The sequence below is a fragment of the Chlorocebus sabaeus genome, chromosome 10 (genome assembly GCF_047675955.1).
Source record: "Chlorocebus sabaeus isolate Y175 chromosome 10, mChlSab1.0.hap1, whole genome shotgun sequence".
Lineage (NCBI taxonomy): Eukaryota > Metazoa > Chordata > Mammalia > Primates > Cercopithecidae > Chlorocebus > Chlorocebus sabaeus.
In genome coordinates, this window is record NC_132913.1 from 21,291,731 (window position 1) to 21,308,207 (window position 16,477).

At 41.6% G+C, this 16,477-nt stretch overlaps 1 protein-coding gene across 19 annotated transcripts in view; it reads left to right on the forward strand.

The window, feature by feature from the left end:
- R3HDM1 (R3H domain containing 1) overlaps window positions 1–14,768 on the forward strand; it is a 195,412-nt gene extending 180,644 nt beyond the window's left edge. For 18 of the 19 annotated variants that reach the window (XM_037988052.2, XM_037988054.2, XM_007964825.3 and 15 more), the window contains 4 exons: window positions 5,084–5,228; window positions 11,429–11,511; window positions 11,973–12,057; window positions 13,424–14,768. In XM_037988052.2, the coding sequence (XP_037843980.1) occupies window positions 5,084–5,228; window positions 11,429–11,511; window positions 11,973–12,057; window positions 13,424–13,779 (669 nt within the window). In that variant the 3' untranslated portion in view covers window positions 13,780–14,768. The remainder of the gene's footprint in view (window positions 1–5,083; window positions 5,229–11,428; window positions 11,512–11,972; window positions 12,058–13,423) is intronic. The other variant, XM_073019640.1, reaches the window with a different exon arrangement.
- Window positions 14,769–16,477: the final 1,709 nt, after the last annotated feature.

The window sequence follows — 16,477 nt, forward strand, 5'->3', positions numbered from 1 at the left end:
TAAGGCATGGGGATCACCTGAGGTCAGGAGTTTCAGACCAGCCTGGCCAACATGGTGAAATCCCATCTCTACTAAAAATACAAAATCAGCTGGGTGTTGGTGGTAGCATGCATCCCAGCTACTTGGGGGGCTGAGGGGGGAGAATCACTTGAACCCAGCGGGGCAGAGGTTATAGTGAGCAAAGATCATGCCATTGCTCTCCAGCCTGGGCAACTAAGAGTGTAACTGTGTCTCAAAATAAAGGAAGAAGAAGAAGAAAAAGAATCAGTATTTATTTAAGTATTATTTGCTAACTTCTGCGTGTTCAAAAATATTTTTTTTAACTTCAAAAGATAAACTAGATCTAAAATTTGGTAAAGGAAAACAAGCATTTAGCCTGCCTTTCCCATATGACTATATATTAATGTAACCAAATAGTTGATAAGGGAATTTTCTCTGGAGAATAATCCAGTTAATAAATGCAGAAGCAATGGTAGAATTAGAAAATTGCCAGAAAATCATCAGCAGACCCTAAAAATATTAGATTAAAAAGCTTTGGTTGAGAAACTGCTCACTTAAAACAAAAAGATTTGAGGGGTATTTTAAATGGATGAATTAGACAGACAGCCCTGAATCCACTGATCAGTTGTAACATCACTAAAAGTGGGCCAGCCAAACATTATTTACCTTGTAATGTGGCACAGAAGGAAGTACACAGCATTATTTATGATATACTCTTACCAAAATTTAAACCTGAATCTATTGAAGCCTCTAACCCTAGCTACTAGTTTATGGGAAATATAAGAAACAAAAACAAATTACCTGATCCCAGTGGGGTATTTTACTTGACAAATTGGCCCTATTACTTTAATAGATGGCATTTTGAAATAGGAGCTTGGTCTGTTATACATTAAAAGAGACTCAAGAGGTATAATATCAGATGTAATATATGGATCTTATTTGGATATGGAATGATCCAAAGATATTTTTTAAGGCCGGGCCCGGTGGCTTATGCCTGTAAGCCCGGCACTTTGGGAAGCTAAAGCAGGCCTGTAACGCAGGAGTTCGAGACCAGGGTGGGTAACATGGTGAAAACCCATCTCTATGAAAAATACAAAAAGTATTCAGCCATGGCAGTGTGCACCTGTAGTCCCAGCCACTCAGGAGGCTGAGGCAAGATTGCTTTAGCTCAAGAGTTCAAGGCTGCAGTGAGCTATGATCATGCCACTGCACTCCCCCCAGCAACAGAGGGAGACCCTAACTCTTAAAAAAAAAAAAAAAAGGACCCAGGCACAGTGGCTTATGCCTGTAATCCCAGCACTTTGGGAGGCCAAGGTGGGCAGATCACCTGAGGTCAGGAGTTTGAGACCAGCCTGGCCAACATGGAGAAACCCCATCTCTACTAAAAATACAAAGCTTAGCTGGACATGGTGGTGGGCCTGTAATCCCAGCTACTCAGGAAGCTGAGGCAGGAGAATCGCTTGAACCCAGGAGGCGGAGGTTGCGGTGTTCCGAGATCATGCCATTGCACTCCAGCCTGGGTAACAGAGCGAGACTCTGTCTAAAATAAAAAAAAAAAAGTTGTCCATTAGATACAAATGTTTGTATACTGAAGTATTTACAAGTAAAATGCTGAGATTTGCTTTAAATACTTCAGGAAAAACAAAGCAGGGGTGATGACAGTTGAACCTGAATGATGGGTACATGGAATTTCATTATGCTTTTTTATCTATACTTTTATATACTTGAATTTTTATAGAATTAAAAGGTTTTATCTTTTGTCGAGACAAGGTTACATTCTGACACCCAGGCTGGATTACGTTTGCACAATCATGACTTACTGCAGCCTCAACCTCCTGGGCTCAAGCAGTGTTTTCATCTTAGCTTCCCAAGTAGCTGGGACTACAGGTACACACCACACCCAGCTAATTTTTCATTTAGAGACAGGGTCTGGCTCTGTTACCTAGGCTGGAGTACAGTGACATGATCTGGGCCTACTGCAACTTCCATCTCCTGGACTCAAGCCATCCTCCCACCTCAGCCACTTGAGTAGCTGAGACCACTGATGCACACCACCATGCCCAAATTTTTTTTTTTTTTTTTTTTTTTTTTGTAGAGACAGGTTATTGCCATGTTGCCCAGGCTAGTCTTGAACTCCTGAACTCAAGAGGTCCACCTGGCTCAGCCTCCCAAAATGTTGGGATCATAGCCTTGAGCCGCTTTACCCAGCCAGGTTTTAACTTTTTTTAAAAGATAGAGGTTGGGCATAGAGGCTCACATCTGTAATCCCAGCACTTTGGGAGGCCAAGGAGAAAGGATCACTTGAGTCCAGGAGTTCAAGAGCAGCCTAGACAAACAACATAGTGAGATCCCATCTCTGTAAAAAAATTAAAAATTAGCCAGGTGTGGTGGTGTACACCTGTAATTCTAGCTACTCGGGAGGCTGAAGCAAGAGGATTACTTGACCCTGAGTGGTAGAGGCTGCAGTGAACTGTGATCACACTACCGTACTCCAGCGTAGGTGACAGAGTGAGACCCTGTCTCAAAAAAAAAAAAAAGAAAATGGGGGACAAAGGTTATTATATATCAGCTCACAAACTATCGATGGCCATTAAACAGATGAAAATATAAAACTACTTTTCATCTATATAAGTGGGAAAATTCAGGAAGACCAGTAATCTGCCATTGTAATAGTTTGGCAAAGATCAAGTTATAAGCTCTCTTGGACTTTCTCTGTGGTAGTGTAAATTGGTACAGCTCTTTGGAATGCACTTCGGAGACATTTTTCAAAATGTAGAATTTGATCCACAGATATGCTTCTGGAACTTTATCCAGTAAAAATTATATAATAAGTGCAAAAATATGTGTCCAATATTTCTTTTTTCCTTGTTGTAATATTGAAAAACTATAAACAGTCTTGACATTCATCGGTGTGTAACTGATTATTCCTGTGCAATTTAGGAAAATGCCCTTGAGTGTGTGGTACTGAAATGAACAAGATACACCTACTATTGTGATGGTAGTTTCTAAATAACCAGTCTCCATTAAAAGGAACTTGGGCCCCTTAGAAAAATAACTGCTGCCAGAGTTGGTGCAGGGAAAGTACCAGATGGGCATAGGCCATCTTGGCTGTGCCAGAAAGTAATGAAGGGATGGAAGAAAAATAGGGACATGTTGAAGAATACAGGATCAGGAGTGGAGGTTTGGGGCATAAAACAGTGATAGAAATGAATGATCATCCATAGAATAAAATAAGAATTCATGAGTCCATACTGATAAAATCAATAAATGGAAAATGAAACTCTGTCTTACCTTAGTGTAATGTAAAGTGATAAATATAGAAGGAATCATGAAATTAGAAGATCACCACCAAGAAACCATCAGGCAAGAGTCACCACTAGAGGTTACACAACTAGTGGGTGAAATTCTGATGAAAAGCAGAATTTTTTTTAAAGTATCTCCCTACAAAATACTTAGAACTACAAATTAAAAGAATTGTCATTTACAGTGGAGAAACCTGATAGGCACCACATTCACAAAGCAGCCGAAGTAAATATCACCTGTACTGTGATGACAGATAGACAGTGGGTTCCTTCTGAAATGATCCATTGAGAAGGACACATTACTTCTCTGGTGTTCCTTCCCCAAATATATAACATGAACTTTTTAATGAGGAGACAGCAGACAAACCCAAATTGAGGGACAGACAGTCTACAAAATAACTGATCTTCCGAAACAAATCTTCAGAAATGTCAAAGTCATGAAAGAAAGAAGAGACTGTGGTATTCTGCTTCAGATTCAAGAAGATTAAAGAGCCATGACAACGCAGCCCTTGATTCTAGTCTGGATTCTGGACTTAAAGGGAAACATTTTTCTTATCTTTTGCTATAAGGGACATTAGTGGGACACTTGGCAAAATTTAAATTAACTGTAGATTAGATAATACTATTGTTAATGTTCTGGCTTTTATTATTCTATTTTGATTATATTTTAAAAGTCCTTGTTCTTGGGAAATAGACACTAATTATTTTGGGTTAAAGGAATATCATGTGAAATTCACTTTCAAACAGTTCCAAAAAGACACAGTAATATATATGTGTGTATGTGGGTGTATGTACACACACACACACACACACACAGAGAGAAAGCAGTGTAATAAAAGTTAACATCATTTGGGAAATCTGGGAATTCTTTTACAATCTTAGGAACTATTCTCTAATGATGAAATTATTTAAATATGAAATGTTACAATATTTAATATGAAAAAAGAGTGAGTTAGCTGTATGTATTCTCTCATGCAAAAATATCGGCAATATTATTGCCCAGGTAAAAAAGTAAGTTTCGAAAGTAGGATGTATAGTCTGTTCCCATTTTTGTGAAAAATGAATGTATGAATGCATATGCATAGAAACAATCTGTTGGCCAGGCGCGGTGGCTCACGCCTGTAATCCCAGCACTTTGGGAGGCCGAGTCAGGCAGATCACAAGGTCAGGAGATAGAGACCATCCTGGCTAACACGGTGAAACCCCGTCTCTACTAAAAAAAAAAAAATACAAAAAACTAGCCGGGCGAGGTGGCGGGCGCCTGTAGTCCCAGCTACTTGGGAGGCTGAGGCGGGAGAATGGCGTAAACCCAGGAGGCGGAGCTTGCAGTGAGCTGAGATCCGGCCACTGCACTCCAGCCTGGGCGACAGAGCGAGACTCCGTCTCAAAAAAAAAAAAAAAAAAAAAAAATACAAAAAAAAAAAATTAGCCAGGTGTGGTAGCGGGCACCTGTAGTCCCAGCTACAGGCTGGGACTGAGGCAAGAGGCTCAGGAGGCTAAGGCAGGAAAATGGTGTAAACCTGGGAGGCAGAGCTTGCAGTGAGCCAAGATCGCACCACTGCACTCCAGCCTGGGCAACAGAGTAGACTCTGTCTCAAAACAAAAAAAAAGGAAGAAAAAAAAAAAAGAATCTGTTACCAGCGTTTATTTTTGGGAGTTGCAGATTACATATTTCTATAATGTTTGAATTATTTTTAACAAGGACATGTTTGTAATCAGGAAGAAAAAAAATAAGCCTGCCCAAAATGCTGACCCATTTTCTTGACATATTGTAATTGCAGCACAGCCCTCAACTCAGTAGCCCCATTATTTCACCAGCTCAGTCGCCAGCACCAGCTCAGCTGTCCACTCTGAAAACTGTATGTCCTTCTGGACCACCACTTTCCATCATGCCCCAATTTTCTAGACCTTTTGTCCCCGGGCAAGGTAAGTGTACATGAAACTAGTCACAACTTCAGAGAATTTAAGACATCCATTCCCAGTCACTTGATAATTTATCTTGGTAATACTGCCTTTCTATTTTCCACAGAGCTGCATCTTCACCTACACTCAGGCATCTCTATTTGTGACCATATACTCTCCTAACCTTAATGTATCATTGCTGTTTAATAATTATTAATTCAGTAATTACTTATATTTAGTAATTACATGATCACATTAAAATCGCTTCTTAGAATCCATTCCTCTATAGTAATAATACACAGTTTTCTACATTTTTTTCGGTATTTTAATTCCTGTGTTAGAGTAATATATATCAAAAGTTTATCCAGGCTGGGCGCAATGGCGTACACCTGTAACCCCAGCACTTTGGGAGGCCAGTGCGGAAGGATCACTAGAGGCCACTCAAGACCCTGTCTCTAGAGAAACTACGAAAATCAGCCAGAAGTGGTGGCACATAACTGTAGTCACAGCTACTCAGGTGGCTGAAGCAGGAGGATCACTTGAGCCCAGGAATTCAAGACTTTGTGAGCTCTGATTATGCCACTGCATTCCAGCATGGACAGCAGAGCAAGACTCTGTCTCAAAAATAAAACAGAAAAAAGATCATACAAAAATTTATTCAGCAATCATTTATTAAGGAAATGGCTATGCCCTTGGCGTATAAAGATGAATAAGGAGAAGGCCTTCCCCTCACTAACCCTTACTCTACTTGGGGGGGCAGATATGCAAGCAGATTATTATAAACTAATATGGAAATCATTTTATTTCCTAGAATTTATCCTAAGGATAATGCACACAGAGATTTATATACAGAAGAGTTTATCCTATAGGAAAAAAATTTACAAACAACCTAACTCTGTTCATCAATGAGGAATACTTAAATTATGGTATATTCATACAAGAAATATTATGTAGCTATCTAAAGAACCATTAAGAAGGGGCAATTTTCAGGCTAGGCACGGTGGCTCACACCTATAATCCCAGCACTTTGGGAGGCCAAGGCAGGTGGATCACAAGGTTAGGAGTTCAAGACCAGCCTGGCCAAGATAGTGAAACCCCGTCTCTACTAAAACTACAAAAATGAGCTGGACGCGGTGGCAGGCACCTATAATCCCAGCTACTTGGGAGGCTGAAGCAGGAGAATCGCTTGAACCTGGGTGGCAGAGGCTGTAGTGAGCCGAGATCGTGCCATTGCACTCCAGCCTGGGCAACAGAGAGAGGCTCTGTCTCAAAAAAAAAAAAAAGGCGGGGGGAGCAATATTCATAATATGGTGAGTGATTTTGAAAAACAAGTTACACAGACATTTTGAAGTAGTATGCAGATGTCTAATAAGCCATTGAAAAGATATTTAACATCAGTCATTATAGAAATGAATATTCAAGCCAGAATATCACTTCACACCCATTAGAATGGCTATAATCAAAAAGACGGACAACACCAAATGTTGGTAAAGAATGTTCTCACTTGCCAGGCATGGTGGCTCACGCCTCAGCACTTTGGGAGGCTGAGGTATGTAGATCACTTGAGGTCAGGAGTTCAAGACCAACCTGGCCAACATAGTGAAATCCCATCTCTACTAAAAATACAAAAATTAGCCGGGCATGGTGGCACATGCCTGTAATCCCAGCTACTTGAGAGGCTAAGGCAGGAGAATTGCTTGAACCCGGGAGGCGGAGGTTGCAGTCAGCCAAGATCGCACCACTGCAGTGCAGCCTGGGCGACAAGATTGACGCTCCATCTCAAAAAAAAAAAAAAAAAGAAGAATGTTCTCACTTGTAAGTGGGAGCTAAACATTGATGGACACTAAGAAGGGAACAATAGACACTTGGGCCTACTTGAGGGGGAAGGGTGAGGATTGAAAAGTACCTATTGTGTACTGTGCTTATTAACTGGGTGACAAAATAATAAGTACACCAAACCCCCACAGCATGCAAAATCCACATGTGAATATTTAACAAACATGTTGGTAAAGACACAGAGCTACTAAAATTCTCACACATTGGCGGTAAGAGTGTACAATGATGAAACCGCTTTGGGAAAAGGTATGGTAGTTTCCTAAGACTTTAATCACTTACCATACAACCCAGCAATGCCACTCCTAGGGGAAAGAGAATTGAAAACATGGTCACACAGTCTTGTATACGAACATCTATAGCAACCTTATTTTATAATAGCTCAAACTGGACATGACCAACATGTCCATCAACAGGAGACTGGATAATCAAATTGTGCTACATCCTTAAAAGGGTACTACTCAACAATAACAGTGAACAAAGCAAGCTACTGACACACAACAACATGATGACTCTCCAGGTCACGATGTTCACGAAAAAATAAGACAAAAAGAGAATATATTCTATATGAAATTCAGCTGCAGACAAACTAATCTGTGACGTTAAAAATCAGATAGTAGTAGAGATGGAGTGTGGAACTGACTGGGAAGCGGGCTGGAGGGAACTCTTCCAGGGATGAAAATGTTCTTTAAGGGGGATGGTATGGTTACACGGACTTTTACAATTGTTAGAATTCATCAAATTCAACACTTGGAATGTTTATTTTATTGTATGTTAATTATATCTCAATTTCCTTAAAAACTTACACACACACATATGCATGAGTCAGCCCACACATGTAGAAGACTGAAAAGATATACACCAAAATGTTAAAAGTGATGGAATTACCAGGGTGGTTTTTGTTGTTGTTTATTTGTTTGTTGTTGCTTGTTTGAGACACTGTCTTACTCCATCGCCCAGGCTGCAGTGTAGTGGTACACCTGTGGCTCACTGCAGCCTTGACCTCCCCTGGCTCAGATGATCCTCCCACCTCAACCTCCTGAGTAACTGGGCTTACAGGCACGCCACCACACCTGGCTAATTTTTGTATTTTCGGTAGAGACAGGGTTTCACTATGTTGCCCAGGCTAGTCTTGAACTCCTTGGCTCAAGCAGTCTCCCCACCTTGGCCTCCCAAAGTGCTGAGATTACAAATGTCAGCCACCACACCCAGCACCGGGGTCGTTTTTTTCTTCTTTGTAATTCTCTATCTCCAAATTTTCTACAAAACAAATTCCTTATTAAATTTAGAAAAAAGGCTAGGTGCAGTGGCTCACACCTGTAATCCCAGCACTTTGGGAGGCTGAGATGGGTGGAGCATGAGGTCAGGAGTTTGAGACCAGCCTGAAACATGGTGAACCCCATCTCTATTAAAAATACAAAAAAAATTACTTGGGCATGGTAGCGCGTTCCTGTAATCCCAGCTACGCTTAAACCCTGGAAGTGGAGGTTGCAGTAAGCCAAGATCGTGCCATTGCACTCCAGCCTGGGTGCCAGAGCAAGACTCCATCTCTAAATAAATTAATCAATTAATTAATTTAGAAATTGCATATTTTAAAAAGATAAATAGAAACAGTATGCATCATACAGTCTGGTATGAATGCTGCAAGAGGAACACCTAGCCCAACCTATTAGGAGGGGTCTTTGTACTGCTGACTGTAATCTTATCTCTATATATGAAAAAAATTAGCTGGGCGCAGTGGTGGGCACCTGTAATCCCAGCTACTCAGGAAGCTGAGGCAGGAGAATCACTTGAACCTGGGAGGCAGAGGTTGCAGTGAGCAGAGTTGGTGCCACTGCACTCCAGCCTGGGTGACACAGCAAGACTCTGTCTCAAAAAAAAAAAAGGAGTTATCCATTAGATATAAATATTTGTATACTGAAATATTTACAAGTAAAATGCTGAGATTTGCTTTAAATACTTCAGGAAAAACAAAGCAGGGGCAATCACAGTTGAACCTGGATGACGGCGGGTACATTATGCTTTTCTATCTATACTTTTATATACTTGAAATTCTATAGAATTAAAAGGTTTTTACCTTTTGTTGAAAAATTTTAGGTGTCTTTATCTAGGGGATTCCAGAATTTTTACACAGCTTTCTCTGTTAATGCTATCAACATTAAACAGCTATTCTGTTAACGCTAAGTTTTTGAGCCTCATTAAATTTTTTAAATTTCATTATTGTAGCACTTAACTCTGACTTCTTCACAACTATTTTCTTTTTTCTTTTTTTTTTTTTTTGAGACGGAGTCTCACCCTGTTGCCCAGGCTGGAGTGCAATGATGCAATCTTGGCTCACTGCAACCTCCACCTCCCAGGTTCAAGCTATTCTCCTGCCTCAGCCTCCCAAGTAGATGGGATTACAGGCACGCACCACCATGCCCAGCTAATTTTTAGTGTTTTTGGTAGAGACGGGGTTTCACCATGTTGGCCAGGCTGATCTCGAACTCTGACCTCATGATCCACCCGTCTCGGCCTCCCAAAGTGCTAGGATTACAGGCGTGAGTCACTGCGCCTGGCCTTCACAACTATTTTTTATACAGCTTCACATGTCACTTGGCATCTCTGATCTCAGTGTCAAAACCCCATGTCATATCTGCCCTTCCATCTATAGGTTGGGAAAGAGCGAGTGTGTCATGCATATGTCCTGCCAGGGAGCTGCCCAGGCATCTTCACTGTGTTCACCCGGAAGGAGCCCTGTGGAATGGCAAGAAGTCCACACCTTGCTTCTTTCTGTTATGAAGCTCTCAGGAGAAAGGGTGCACAATTTCCTGAGGATGCTTTCCTAGCACCTACTGATAACCCTCCTCCAAACACAAAATGTACTAAATTTGAGAACTTATGATTATAAAATAAATGAAAATTTAACACAAAAATGTTATTCTCCAAGGCAAAGTTTTTGCAGTCAGCAGTTATTAAGCCTTTGCTGTGTGATGACTTTTGGCTTTCCTGAGTGAAAGAAAGCAATTGGAAGATCTCCATCCTCACTAACCCACACTTATTGATTTAGAAAGGGGATACTTATGAATAATGACACTTAAGAACTACACAACTTTTTCTAAACAGGTTCAAATTATAAATGCAAATTTCACTTAAAGATTAAGAAGAGCAGACTTAAGACCTAGGATGTACAATCACCCATTGGTTAAAACTATTAAAGTGTGTTTGAGTATATGTAAATGTGTACATGCATATATTATATGCATAAATTTATAGCAATTAATAGTGAATTGGGGGAGATAAAGACTTAATGTTTATCCAGAGTTCCTTCCTCTGAAAGGTAAGATTTTAATCATAATAGAATGATGTAGATTTCAGCACCTCAAGTGATTGGCATGTGTGTTGTAGTTATTTTGGTGTATTTCATATGGGATGTTAGGATTTAGTGTCATAGTTTTCTTAGATTCTTCCTCTTCCATATCTTCAAAGTGTACAGAGAAGTTTCTCTCCATCCTATCTCTATTCATGTAGTTCCTACCATGCACCCTGCTTCCTAACCACTGTTATTAGTCCTTAATCTTTTCAGAATTTTGCCTGGGCTCTTAAAAGGATATGTGGAAATTTTTAATTCTTGTTTAAAATGTCATTTAGCCAAGCATGGTGGATTGTACCTGTAATCCCAGCAACTCATGAGGTGGAAGGATTGCTGGAGGCCAGGAGTTTGAGACCAGCCTGGTCAACATTGTGAGAATCTATCTCTCCTAAAATAAAATTAGCCAGGTGTGGTAGTTTGTGCTTATAGTCCCAGCTACTTGTGAAGCTGAGGCAGGAGGATCACTTGAACCCAGGAGTTCAAGGCTGCAGTGAGCTGTGATTGCACCACTGTACTCCAGCCTGGGTTGTCGACAGAGCAGTACCCTGTCTCCAAAAGAAAAATGTCAGTTATCTATACTTTTTTTATGCTGCCATACTTGTTTCTTTCCCCTGTTCATCTTATTTTGAACAATTAGAAAACTCTGGCAAGTACTTTTTTATTTTTATTTATTTTATTTTATTTTATTTTATTTTTGAGACAGTCATTCCATCACCCAGGCTGGAATATAGTGGCACCATCTCGGCTCACTGCAACCTCTACCTCCCAAGTTCAAGCAGTTCTCATGCCTCAGCCTCCTGAGTAGCTGGAATTATAGGCGTCTACCAGCACGCCCCAGGCTAATTTTTGTATTTTTATTAGAGATGGGGTTTCACCATGTTGGCCAGGCTGGTTTCGAACTCCTCCTGGCCTTAAGTAATCCACCTGCCTCAGCCTCCCAAAGTGCTAGGATTACAGGCATGAACCACCATGCCAGCGTCTGGCAAGCCTTTTTTAACTGAGGAAAGAAAAAATGTAAATATATTTTATTGACTTTCAGGAGATTCCAGGTATCCATTACTTGGCCAGCCGCTGCAGTACAACCCTCCTGCTGTTCTGCACGGACACATTCCAAACCAACAGGTATAAAAGACAACTAACCTCCTAGACTTTGTTGCAGAACATCATGGCTCCCTCAGAGTGTAAGGGGCAACCCTGAGCCCACCTGTTGGCACTGCCCAAGGAGAGCTCTGTGCCTCGGCCAGTTGATTTACACAGATTATCACTGGCTCCATCAGGAGCAGAGCAAGGGAGAAGATGGCATGCTGCTTGGCAGAGCAGTAATTCCCTAGTGCCACCCAAAGACAAGGCAGTGGCTAGGAATTGGGGCACTCTTGCTAATGAAGGACTGTCAGCAAGTGATTGGTCATAATGGACAGGAATGTCACTGCCACAGAGGCAGAATTCAGAAGGCCTGGGACTGATTTTCTTCTGCCAGAGTGCAAAACCCAAACTGAAGGTGTTTGGGTGTTAAGTTTTTAAACATCCAAAGTGTGTTTTTCAGCATTATTAACCTTGTTTCTCAACTATTTTTGGGTTTTCAGGGTCAGCCTGGCAGCAGGCATGGAAACCGAGGAAGGAGACAAGCTAAAAAAGCTGCGTCCACCGACCTTGGAGCAGGAGAAACAGGTATGTCTCTGAGGGGCAACTGGATATGGGTCTACAAACCGGTGACAGTCTTTAAGAACACACCACAGCACAGAAATGGGTTTTCCTCTCCCTAGAATCCTGCAAAAAGTCATAATAATTGTTGCTGTCTCTGATTTAGGATTCTTGGATATATTCCTATGACCCTATGTCATTTGAGATATGAGAGTATATATGGTAAGATGCAGGTAGGTTTAGGAGGGACAGAGGGGCCAAATAGAAATGTGTGAGAGGAACAAGTAGAGTGAAACTCTTAGCCTCTTAGTTCTTTGAGAAAGGGTTTGTCCTTACATCCATGTGGGAGAGAGTCTGAGTGAACAAATATATTGCCTCTCTGTGGTACAGTGCCTTCAAGTTTGTGCTTTAACTTTCTACTCAGCAGCCTTGTGGTGTGGTTAGGGCAAGTGCTTTTATTTTATTTTACAATGGAAATGTGAAGTTCAGAAAAATGTTTGAGATCACCTAATTTAGAGAAGCCACCATACAATGCTTCTTTTTATTTGTGCAACTACCAGTAAAGACTGACATCAGTAGCTTAATTTTACTTTATTTATGTATTATTTTTGAGATGGAGTTTCATTCTTGTTGCCCATGCTGGAGCACAGTGGTATGGTCTCAGCTCACTGCAACCTCTACCTCCCAGGTTCAAGCAATTCTCCTGCCTCAGCCTCCGAATAGCTGGGATTACAGTCGCCCACAACCATGCCCGGCTAATTTTTTGTGTTTTTATTAGAGACGGGGTTTCACCATGTTGGTCAGGCTGGTCTCAAACTCCAGACCTCAGGTGATGCACCCACATCAGCCTCCCAAAGTGCTGGGATCACAGGCACACCCAGCTCAGTAGCTTTAACACTATTAGCTCTCTACCCCTTGCCTACGGGGTAAGTAGGAATGATTTAAAAGATGGATGTCCCTGGCCGGGTGCACTGCCTCATGCCTGTAATCCTAGCACTTTGGGAGGCTGAGGTAGGTGGATTGCCTGAGCTCAGGAGTCCGAGACCAGCCTGGCCAACATGGTGAAACCCCATCCGTCTCTACGGAAAACACAAAAAATTAGCTGAGCATGGTGGCGGGCGCCTGTAATCCCAGCTACTTGGGAGGCTGAGGCAGGAGAATCGTTTGAACCTGCGAGGTGGAGGTTGCAGTGAGCCGAGATCACGCCACTGCACTCCAGCCTGGGCAACAGAGTAAGACTCCATCTCCCAAAAAAAAGAACAGATAGCCCTAAAAGTTTTAATTTTGTGTATTCGCATGGTCATTTCCCATGTCATATTTGAGTCTGCAGTGCTTTTTTACCCAACTTTTTTGGTAACAGGAATGTGTTACTTCTGTACCTTTTCTATTCTAGTTGTTGGGAAGGTCTTGGAAATTACTGAACTACCAGATGGAATAACTCGCATGGAAGCTGAAAAGCTTTTTGGGGAACTCTTTAAAATTGGCGCCAAGATCCGGTGGCTCCGGGACCCCCAGTCGCAACCACGTCGTCACCCCCTCTGCTGTGGCAGCGGGGACAACACTGTCAACCCTGAACGCTCTAAACCCAGTGACTTGGCCTCCACCTACACCGTCTTAGCCACATTCCCCTCCATTTCAGCTGCACAGAATGCATTGAAGAAACAAATTAACTCAGTTAACAAGTTTAAGCTGAGAACAAGCAAGAAGCACTATGACTTTCACATTTTGGAAAGGGCAAGTTCTCAGTAACAGCCACCTTTGGACCCTTCGCCTTTATGGTTCCCCTGCCCTCTCCCATCTTTGATTGGCTTGGTGTTTGGAGCTTCTGTTAACATTATAGAGACTCCTAGGATGTGTGTTCATGGCGTTATAGCTTTTGAAGAAAGGCCAGTGATCCAGCAAAGGGGAAAAATATATGCATTTCACCCCACATGACTGTAGGAATCCACGTCAGAATGATACAGAGTTAGCAGGTTTTTCTAAGGAAATGCCGTTCAAATGCCTCCTAACTTTTATAGTTATTTTGTTTTATATTTCTAAATTCTTGTATCAGATCCAAAGCTCTATTGTACAGCAAATTATTCTTCAAAATGATTATAACCAGTTGCAACCTGTATTTCTTTTTGCAGCCAGCACAATGTGACCCAACTTAAAATTTGAGGGAAAAAGAATGCAGGAGTGAAATAACCAAGTCAAAACCATGTACTATCTCCTTCGGGGTTAGGGATGCTAAGAAGAGCCCACAAATAGAGGATTACTCTTCCCCCCAAATCTCTAAACTCAGAAACAATTGCCAAAAAATACATAACTCTTCCCTGTAGGACCCTTTCCTTATTCATTTAGGTAGTGTGAACATTAAGTATAAAATAAATTATGTTCTTAATGCCTCTTAAACCACTTACATTCAGAGGGGAACAGAAATCATTCTAAGCAGGAAAATACTTCCACTTTTTTTTTTTTTTTCAAGTATCTCTCTAATAACTAAATGCCACTTATTTGCATTCCCCTCCTTGTGGATTTTTTGTCACCTAAGGAAATGCATTTGATGAGTGCTGGAAACTTCTTAAGTGCTTAACAGTTTGTTTTCATTGTTTGCAGCGGATCACTGGACATCAAAGATTCATTGCACTTATGAACAAGGAACCTTCTTTTCAATTTCTGTGTAATTTGCAAGGCTGTACAATGTGTGCTGATGCAAGCCTTTTTCAGTTCAAGAGAATAAATGTTTACAAATATAGGCTCACTTTGTCTTTTTTTTAATTAAAAGCAGCTTCTAAATGAGTGTCAGCTTTGAAGACAGTAACCTTTTTGGAAGATTTAAGTCAATTTCAAACTTACAGAAGATGAAAAACAGTAAACCACCTCATTTTACAAATGTCCCAAACATCCCTTTCTCTGTGGCAGTGATTCCTGGTGGATATGATTCTTGTTACTGTATTCTCTATCATAAAGTTATTACAAACTATAGAAATTTAGAGTATGAACATACTTTATTGTCAGGCAGCTAAAAATAGAAGATTATGTTTGGTGAGATAAATTTGTTTTTAGCTTATATATTGCACACCCAATTGTCCACTTAGACTCAAATGCTTTTTAGACATCTTTTCCCTTTGGTAAGCCAAGCAAAGTCACCCTGTTGGGAAATCAAAAAGTTAGGGGTCTGCCAGCTGCCACTTGCCTGAAACTTGGTTATCTTCCAGCCCAGACTAGGGCTTTTACTATGAAATTGAAGAGCACTAGGTGTCACCAGACTCTGGTGCAGATATGCACTCACTTTAGCACATTTGCAAGGTCCCACTGGTCCCAGAGAATGCCAGGCTTCCCCACCAACTAGCATATCCCAATTGTGAATATTGTACTCCTGGGATCAAAAATTAGAGCTTAGAACCATTTTAGATTAAGGAGCCATAGTCAGGGGAAAGAGTAAGAGTGTGAGGTCTGTGAAAATCTCTTGCTTCCAAGTCTTGTTCAATTTTAATTATTTTTGACCTGCAGAGAATCAAAGATGGAGAGGACACATAAGTAAGGCTAGCATTTCAGCAACAATTCTTCAATCATACATGGGGATGGAGACCAAAAAAGTCACAACCTCCCATCCTGGCCAACATGTGAAATGCTGTCTCTACTAAAATACAAAAAATTAGCTGGGCATGGTGGTGCACACCTATAATCCCAGCTACTGGGAAGGCTGAGGCAGGGGAATTGCTTGAACCCGGGAGGCGGAGGTTGCAGTGAGCCGAGATCGTGTCACTGCACTCCAGCCTGGTGACAGAGCAAGACTCCTCAAAAAAAAAAAAAAAAAAGAAGTCACAACCTCATGGTTTCTTGCAGTTATTTTTTTTTTTTTTTTTTAGACCAGAGCCACTCTGTCACCCAGGCTGGAGTACAGTGGCACAATCCCGGCTCATTGCAACCTCAGACTCCTGGGTTCAAGCAATTCTTCCTCAGCCTCTCAAGTAGCCGGGATTACAGGCACCTGCCACCATGCCCCACTAATTTTTGTATTTTTAGCAGAAACAGGGTTTCACCATATTGGCCATGCTGATCTCGAACTCCTGATCTCAGGTGATCCACCCGCCTTGGCCTCCTAAAGTGCTGGGATTACAGACGTGAGCCACTACACCTGGCCTGCAATTAATTTCTCTTGAATATTCCCTTTAGACCAGGCACGGTGGCTCATGCCTATAATCCCAGCACTTTGGGAGGCCAAGGTGGGCAGATCACTTGAGGTCAGGAGTTTGAAACCAGCCTTGCCAACATGGCGAAACCCCGTCTCTACTAAAAACACAAAAATTAGCCGGGTGTGGTGGTGGGTGCCTACACAATCCCAGCTGCTCGGGAGGCTGAGGGAGGAGAATCATTGAACCTGGGGAGCAGAAGTTGCAGTGAGCTGAGGTTGCACCACTTCATTCTAGCCTGGCCAGAAGAGCGAAACTCCATCTCAGGG